At 50.8% G+C, this 9,211-nt stretch overlaps 1 protein-coding gene across 1 annotated transcript in view; it reads left to right on the top strand.

Moving 5' to 3' along the window:
- Positions 1 to 4,240: 4,240 nt before the first annotated feature.
- The window catches only part of LOC133358367 (growth/differentiation factor 8-like), a 67,621-nt gene continuing 62,650 nt past the window's right edge, over positions 4,241 to 9,211 (top strand). Inside the window, exon 1 of the mRNA XM_061576669.1 lies at positions 4,241 to 5,124. Coding sequence (XP_061432653.1) covers positions 4,662 to 5,124 — 463 coding nt within the window. The 5' untranslated portion in view covers positions 4,241 to 4,661. The remainder of the gene's footprint in view (positions 5,125 to 9,211) is intronic.

Raw genomic sequence — 9,211 nt, forward strand, 5'->3', positions numbered from 1 at the left:
CCCCTCCCACCCCCCACCCAGCCCCACCCTCCTCACCCAGCCACTCCCCACCCTCCCCTCCCACCCCCCACCCAGCCCCACCCTCCCCACCCAGCCCCTCCCCACCCTCCCCTCTCCACCCAGCCCCTCCCTCCCCACCCAGCCCCTCCCTGCACGACGGACACAATAATCCCCTGTGGGCTGGTGTAACCAGGAGGTTCCTACCAGTAATAAAACCGTGCCAATCACAATGTGCGGGCAAATTTAGAAGAGCTCATTTTAGAACCATCTAGCTGATGAGTATGATTTGAAAACGTAAAATAAGCGAGGCTAAGCGGAATTTGAGCTTGGTTGGATATGAGATCACCCCAGTTCTACTCGCACAATCGTGGCGATGTAGCGGCCTCTAGCGGCTGCGTGGGTCACGCGACACGTACGCAGGAGGGCTTTTCATCCAGCAGTGGAGTGAGTGAGACAGAGAGAGAAAGAAAAATACACACACGCAAAACCATCGACAAGAAGCGAATCAATCTTGATTTGAAGCTTTCGTGACTTGCAGGAATCCATACTTGTTGGTTCTTTCGGTAAAGTCACGTGGGTAGAAAATTAAATCAATCACGACGTTTCGGGCGCAACACAAGCGTCCGTCATCAGGTGGGAAAGCATGGTCTGCTGCTGAGTCAGACTGTTTTTAAAAGGTTTGAAATGGATGTAGCCCAAGGGTCTTAAAGAAGTGGCCGGGGCTAGTGATGTTAGTGTGAGAAATTAGCATGCGTGCGGCCGTTTCAAATGGAACGCACACGCTGCGAACCCCGAAAACCCGAAACAATCACCCGCAAATCGCCCTGCTCCATCACGGCAGAGGTGGTAAGCTCAGCTGGCTACGAGCCTGGATATACAACGCCTTGGATGGGTGACCACAGCTGTGCCCAAAACGACAGGCGTTATTGCGACTGCCTCTACTTACGAACGGAGTTCGGTTCCAGAGGTACTCTGTTCGTAAGTCGATTTGTTCGTAAGTCGATTTGTTCGTAAGTCGATCTGTTCGTAAGTCGATTTGTTCGTAAGGTCCAACTTTACTCCCGTCGATTCCAAACGTGTTGTACGGCTTGTACAGTTCTACTATACATTATAGACTACTATGCTGCATTATATACTAAACTACTATATACTACTACACTACTACTACTGGTTCTTTATGTTCTGTAGATGTAGATGCCACTGTGTCTTCACGTTCTGCAGATGAATATGCCAATGGTTCTTCACGTTCTGCAGATGTAGATGCCACTGGTTCTTCACGTTCTGCAGATGTAGATGCCACTGGTTCTACACGTTCTGCAGATGTAGATGCCACTGGTTCTTCACGTTCTGCAGATGTAGATGCCACTGGTTCTTCACGTCTACAGATGTAGAAGCTACTGGTTCTTCACGTTCTGCAGATGTAGATGCCACTGGTTCTTCACGTTCTGCGGATGTAGATGCCACTAATTCTTAACGTTCTGCAGATGTAGATGCCACAGGTTCTTCACGTTCTGCAAATGTAGATGCCACTGGTTCCTCACGTTCTGCAGATATAGATGTCACTCGTTCTTCACGTTCTGCAGATGTAAATGTGACTGGTTCTTCACGTTCTGCAGATGTAGATGCCACTGGTTCTTCACGTTCTACAGATGTAGATGCCACTTGTTCTTCACGTTTTGCAGATGTAGATGTCACTGGTTCTTCACGTTCTGCAGATGTAGATGCCACTAATTCTTAACATTCTGCAGATGTAGATGCCGCCGGTTCTTCACGTTCTGCAGATGTAGATGCCACTGATTCTTCACGTTCTGAAAATGTAGTTGCCACTGGTTCTACACATTCTGCAGATGTAGATGCCACTGGTTCTACACATTCTGCAGATGCAGATGCCACTGATTCTTCACGTCTACAGATGTAGATGCCACTGGTTCTTCACGTTCTGCAGATGTAGATGCCACTGGTTCTTCACGTTCTGCAGATGTAGATGCCACTGGTTCTTCACGTTCTGCAGATGCCACTGGTTCTTCACGTTCTGCAGATGTAGATGCCACTGGTTCTTCACGTTCTGCAGATGTAGATGCCACTGGTTCTTCACGTTCTGCAGATGTAGATGCCACTGGTTCTTCACGTTCTGCAGATGTAGATGCCACTGGTTCTTCACGTTCTGCAGATGTAGATGCCACTGGTTTTTCACGTTCTGCAGATGCCACTGGTTCTTCACGTTCTGCAGATGTAGATGCCACTGGTTCTTCACGTTCTGCAGATGTAGATGCCACTGGTTCTTCACGTTCTGCAGATGTAGATGCCACTGGTTCTTCACGTTCTGCAAATGTAGATGCCACTGGTTCTCCACGTTCTGCAGATGCCACCACCGCCATCTATTGCGCGGAGGTTGAACTTAACGACTCTTTAAATGAATGACGGGCAACTGGACATACGGACAGGTTTGTTCGTAACCTCTGAAAGTTCTCAAGTCGATCTTTCGTACGCAGAGGAGTCCCTGTAGAGTCTACTGTGGCCAGCAGAGGGCACTGCAGCAAAATCTAATTGTACACACCTCCCCACACCCACCTCCCCCATCCAATAAACAACGCCTTCTTCACCAACTCGCATTGACCACAGCGGTGAAGTATAATCAAAGTGTCTCCCTGGTTCTCTCTCTCTCTCCCACTAGCTTGCCACCCAAGGCGCGCGCGCGGAGGGGGATGCACACACACGTGGACTAAACACTTAACTGAACTTCGATTTAAAGCTTTCGTGACTGCAGGGATTCATATTCTTATTTCTTTCGGTAAAGTCACGTAGAAGGGAAGTAATAAAATAATAAAAATAAAACATAATAAAATAAATAAAACATAAGAAAAAAAAATATTGTGTTTTATTTTTCTTATTTTATTACTTCCCTTCTCCGTGACTTTACCGAAAGAACCAAGAAGACTTAACTGAACATGCAGTAAACATGCGCGTCGTGCCGTGCGCGTGCCCTGTCGCTCCACTGCTGGATGAAGAGCGCGGGGCGACAGCACGCGGTACACACAAAGGAAACGCCGCGCAACGCGTCTCGCGATGCCAAGGGCGTTTCGAAGGGAACGCGTGCGAAGATCTAAGGAAAACGAACTTCATCCTGGCACGGAGAGCGGTGCAGAGGCGCTGCCGATGTGCGCGCACCTCTCTCTCTCTCTCTCGCTGGCTCTCTCTCGGTCGTTATACGCAAATAAACACTAAAGCATCGCACTCCGCGTTCGGTTTTGGGAAGGTGGTGGCGGTGGTGGTGGGGGGAGGTGGTGGTGGGTGGTGGTGGTGGGTGGTGGTGGGTGAGTGAGTGGTTGTGGGTGGGTGGTGGTGGGGGGAGATCGGTGGGTGGGTGGTGGCGGTGGTGGTGGGGGGAGGTGGTGGTGGGGAGAGGTTGGTGGGTGGTGAGTGGGTATTGGTGGGTAGGTGGTGGTGGTGGGGGGAGGTGGGTGGGTGGTGGTGGGTGGTGTTGGGTGGGTGGTGGTGGGTGGGTGGTGGTGGGCGGTGGGTGGTGGTGGGTGGTGGTGTTGGGTAGGTGGTGGTGGTGGGTGGGTTGTGGCTGGTGGTGGGTGGTGTTGGATGATGGTGGGGGGAGCTGGTGTGGACATTACCCGTGCGTTATTCGTGAGGAGCGGTGGCGCTGCGGTTAGCGCTACGGGCCAGATCCGACGGACGACCCCGGAGTTCGATTCCCAGCCGCGACTAACATCGGCGGCGAGCGACGTTCTATCCGAACCGGTCCTGGGTTCGTTCCCCCCCCACCCCCCACCCCCCTCCTCCTCCATCTCCAAACCTCCAAACCATTGTGGTGAAATATGGTCAACCCCCCCCTTCCACCGCTCCCCACCGCCCCCTGCAATGACTGACAAAGTCATCGGAGTTGTTTTGTTGTTTGATGAACGTGGAGTAGAAGGGGGGCGGGGGGAGGGCGGTGTTACAACCCTTTCATCCAGCAGTAGATTGACAACAGTGTGGGTGGGGGAGAGGGGGGGGGGGTGCCGTGCGCGCGTACATTTTAATATTTTTTGACGGCGCAATAAACGTCGGCTTGCGGAAGGCGTCCGGCTTTTTAGATTGGCAAAGCTATTAACATTGCGGGCGCAGTCCTTTGTGGGAACATCAGCCAATGGCTGGCACGCTCTCTCGCTATAATGAAGAGCAGCTGATAATATATATAAGAGACCTCATGGGTTGCATGCGTGTCATTTAGATGTCCAGTGGAGCTCGGTGCAACATCACGGCAGCGCTTGGTGTCGTCGTCGTCGTCGTTGCAAAGAGGCGAGGGGGGCTCATCTCTAATCAGCATCATCAGCAGCAGCAGCAACAGCAGCATTATCATCAGCAGGAGCATCAGCTTCATCATCATCAGCAGCATCATCATCGTCAGCAGCAGGAGCATCAGCAGCAACAGCATCATCAGCAGCAGCAGGATAATCATCATCACCAGCAGCAGCAGCATCATCAGCAGCAGCAGGAGCATCAGCTTCATCATCATCAGCAGCAGCAGCATCATCATCGTCAGCAGCAGCAGCATCATCAGCAGCAGAATCATCATCATCAGCAGCAGCAACAGCAGCAGACTCATCATCAACAGCATCATCATCACCAGCAGCAACAGCGAAAACAAAGTTCAAGCCTCAACTACAACAATGCATTCGCTACTTTTCATCTCAAACCTTCTCTGCGCGCTGACGATTGGTCTCATGCAGAGTCAAAGCAAACTTGGGAGCAGCAGCAGCAGTAGCAGCAGCAGCAGTAGCAGCAGTAGCAGCAGCAGTAGCAGCCACCACAATGCCACGCACGACGGCGTGGAAGCAGCAGGCACCAGCGACCTCTCGCTACTGGATCTGGACGGAAACTGCTCGATGTGTTCCAGGAGGGAACACAGCAAAGTCTGGCGTCTTGAGTCCATCAGGTCTCAGATCCTGAGCGAGCTGAGGCTCAAGCAAGCGCCCAACATCAGTCGGGACACCGTCAACAGACTCCTGCCCAAGGCACCGCCTTTGCAGCAGCTGCTGGACCATTACGGATACCAGGACCTGTTGGAGTCTCGCAAACTGGACAGAGATAATCTCGCCACCACCGAGACCATCATCAACGTCGCGACTGGAAGTGAGTCGGCTGCGTCGGTTGTGCCATCATCTCCCGTCGCCTCCGACCCCTCCTCCTCCTCCCCCTCCTCCTCTCTCTTGCTCTCACTCTCCGTGTCGCTTTTGGCGTCTCGAGATGCGTCCGTCCGTCTCTCCAACGCTGTCTCTACATCCCGATGCCTCTGTCTGTGTACTTGCCTGTCGCTGTCCACGTCTGTATTTAGGTGTTTTGCTTTGTATCAAACTATTCATCCACCTCTCTCTCTCTCTCTACCTTCTCATCTCCCTCTGTTCGATCTTTCCTTTCCTCCAACTCTCCCTATGTTCCCATCTTCCTTTCTTCCTCCGTCTTGTCTTTCCTCCTCTCTATTTCTCCGTCTCGATCTCTCTGTGTGCCTCTCTCTCTGTGTGTGTGTCTCTCTCTGTGTCTCTCCATCTCTCTGTGTCTCTCTCTGTCTCTGTATGTCTCTCTGTCTCTCTGCATCTCTCTGTGTGTCTCTCTCTCTGCCTCTGTGTGCCTCTCTCTGTGTCTCTATCTCTGTCTCTCTGTGTGTATCTCGCTGTCTCTCTCTGTCTCTCTGCATCCCTCTGTGTGTATCTTTCTGTCTCTGTGTCTCTCTCTGTCTCTCTGCATCTCTCTGTGCGTCTCTCTCCGTCTCTCTGTCTCTGTGTGTGACTCTCTCTGTCTCTCTGTGTGTCTCTCTCTGTCTCTCTCCAACTCTCTGTGTCTCTCTTTGTCTCTGTGTGTCTCTGTCTCTCTGTGTCTCTGTCTCTCTCCATGTCTCTGTGTCTCTCTCTGTCTGTCTCCATCTCTCTGTGTGTCTCTCCGTCTCTGTGTGTGTCTCTCTCTATCTCTCTCTGTCTCTCTCTATCTCTCTGTGTCTCTCTCCATCTCTCTCTCTGTCTCTGTGTGTCTCTTGTCTCTCTGCATCTCTTTGTGTCTCGCTCTCTCTGTGTCTCTTTCCATCTCTCTATCTCTGCGTGTGTCTCTCTGCCGTGCACGACCAAGGCGTCTCTTCCAAGCAGCCCTCCGTGGCGTCGAGGGAGGCTGGGAGGGAGCTGAGCTCCCTCGCACCCCCAAACCCATTTCTAAATTATGTCAACAACGTCTTTTCCTGAATACTGCGGGCTGGTGGGCGGGTGGACAAAACGCAACGCCAAATAAGTCGCAGCCGTTCCACCTCGTACGCGCGGCGTCTCAAAGCGTTTCGTATTTGACTCACATCGGTAACGTCTGCCACGTGTCGTGCATGCCCCCCGCCACCCAGCCAGAGTCTGTCAATGCACCAACCTCCCCCCCTTCTCCCCCGCGAGCCCCCCCCCTTTAAACAAGGCCACGCTGCAGACTGCCATCGTGCTCTATTAAACGCGGAGGCTTTCGCGACCAAATATTATTCATGGAATTCTGGATGTAAAATTTCGACAGACCTGTTCTTCACCCGAGGACGGCTGCTTGCGTTGTGGCCGAAACGTCGTGAGAATTATATTTTATTATGTTTTATTTTTATTATTTTATTATTTCCCTTCTACGTGATGACTTTTACCGAAAGAACCAAGAAGATTCTGGATGTAATTGTGCGGCCAAAACGTCGCGCTCAGATTGCTGCAAATGTTGTGGATTCACTCTTCAACGCACCGGGTGGGCTGAAGTTTGCCGTTTTGTTTACGCGACAAATCCCGCGCCGAGTGACCGTGTCGGGTGGCGGAGGGCCCCCCACGCATTTCTACTTTGGCGATCTCACCCGCATGGAAACATTTACTATGAATCCCCCTCGCTCGCTCGCGAGAGAGGAAAACTTTTTTTTTACAATTTTTTCAATTGTTTTATATTTGTATTATTTTATTATTTCCCTTCTACGTGACTTTACCGAAACAAGCTAAGAATATGAATCCTCGCAGAGTCTCTCCGTACGCGTGTTGTGAGCATCGTCTCGAACGGTGTCTCGGGGAGACACGGGGAGGCGAGGGGAGAGGTGGGGTGGGGTGTGGGTAGGGGTATCGCCTGCATCGGACGCTTGGATTTCTATCTCACTTTGAACGGAGTCCCTGGGGGGGGGGGGGGGGGGCACCGCGGGGGTTGTTATCTCCACTCCAGACGGCGACCTCTGGGTGCAGCACGAGTCTCACCCACGCCGCGTTCCCCACACACCAAATGGCCCGGGCGTGATGCGGGCCCCATCTGGGAGTCTGAGCGAGGTTTTCGTTTTTTTTAGTTTTTTGTTGTTGTTTTTTTGTTGTTATTTGTTTGGTTGTTGTTTGTTTTTGTTGTTTGTTTTGTTGTTGTTTGTTTTGTTGTTGTTTGTTTTTGTTGTGTTTTTGTTGTTGTTTGTTCTTGTTGTTGTTTGTTTTTGTTGTTGTTTGTTTTGTTGCTGTTTGTTTTGTTGCTGTTTGTTTTGTTGTTGTTTGTGTTGTTGTTTGTTTTGTTGTTTGTTTTGTTGTTTGTTTTTGTTGTTGTTTTTGTTGTTGTTTGTTTTGTTGTTTGTTTTTGTTGTTTGTTTTTGTTGTTGTTTATTTTGTTGTTTGTTTTTGTTGTTGTTTGCTTTTCTTGTAGCTTTTGACCTGGTTAGTTACTCGGATTTGGGGGCGGGGGATAACCAGGCGTCTATACGCACGTAGGCTTGTCGTTGCAATGACACGGATTCTTGAATCCATCCTGCGCGGAGCTTCAATTGGCACCCCCCCTCCACCACCTCGACCACCTCGACCATATGGATGTTGAACTTCTTTCGCGCCGTACGTAGCCAACCGTGCCAATCGGAGGTGCTGGGGTAAGGACCACAAACAATGGGTCTCTGTGTGAGTTTATGAGTCTCTGTGTGCGTTTATGAGTCTCTGTGTGAGTCTATGGGTCTCTGTGTGAGTTTATGAGTCTCTGTGTGAGTTTATGAGTCTCTGTGTGAGTCTGTGGGTCTCTGTGCGAGTCTATGGGTTTCTGTGTGAGTCTATGGGTCTCTGTGTGAGTCTATGTGTCTCTGTGTGAGTCTGTGTGTCTCTGTGTGAGTCTATGTGTCTCTGTGTGAGTCTATGTGTCTCTGTGTCTATGGTGCAGTGTTGAGTCTATGGGCAGTGTTGAGTCTATGGGCAGTGTGAGTCTATGGGCAATGTGAGTCTATGGGCAGTGTGAGTCTATGGGAAGTGTTGGGTCTATGGTCAGTGTGAGTCTATGGGCAGTGAGAGTCTATGGGCAGTGTTGAGTCTTTGGGCAGTGTGAGTCTATGGCGCAGTGTTGAGTCTATGGGCAGTGTGAGTCTATGGTGCAGTGTTGAGTCTATGGGCAGTGTGAGTCTATGGGCAGTGAGAGTCTATGGGCAGTGTGAGTCAATGGGCAGTGTTGAGTCTATGGGCAGTATTGAGTCTATGGGCAGTGTGAGTCTATAGGCAGTGTGAGTCTATGGGCAGTGTTGAGTCTATACGCAGTGTGAGTCTATAGGCAGTGTGAGTCTATAGGCAATGTGAGTCTATGGGCAGTGCTGAGTCTATGGGCAGTGTTAAGTCTATGAGTAGTGTTGAGTCTATAGGCAGTGTTGAGTCTATGGGGCAGTGCCTAGTCTATTGGCAGTGTTAGTATATGGGTAGTGTTCAGTCTATGGGCAGTGTGAGTCTATGGGCAGTGTTGGGTCTATGGGCAGTGTTGAGTCTATGGTGCAGTGTTGAGTCTATGGGCAGTGTTGAGTCTATGGGCAGTGTGAGTCTATGGGCAGTGTAAGTCTATGGGCAGTATGAGTCTATGGGCAGTGCTGAGTCTATGGGCAGTGTAAGTCTATGGGCAGTATGAGTCTATGGGCAGTGCTGAGTCTATGGGCAGTGTAAGTCTATGGGCAGTATGAGTCTATGGGCAGTGTAAGTCTATGGGCAGTGAGAGTCTATGGCAGTGTTGAGTCTATGGCAGTGTGAGTCTATGGGCAGTGTGAGTCTATGGGCAATGTGAGTCTATGGTCAGTGTGAGTCTATGGGCAGTGAGAGTCTATGGGCAGTGTTGAGTCTATGGGCAGTGTGAGTCTATGGGAAGTGTTGGGTCTATGGTCAGTGTTGAGTCTATGGGCAGTGTGAGTCTATGGTGCAGTGTTGAGTCTATGGGCAGTGTTAGTCTATGGTGCAGTGTTGAGTCT

The sequence above is a fragment of the Lethenteron reissneri genome, chromosome 61, assembly GCF_015708825.2.
Source record: "Lethenteron reissneri isolate LAM-NWPU_2019-01 chromosome 61, ASM1570882v1, whole genome shotgun sequence".
Lineage (NCBI taxonomy): Eukaryota > Metazoa > Chordata > Hyperoartia > Petromyzontiformes > Petromyzontidae > Lethenteron > Lethenteron reissneri.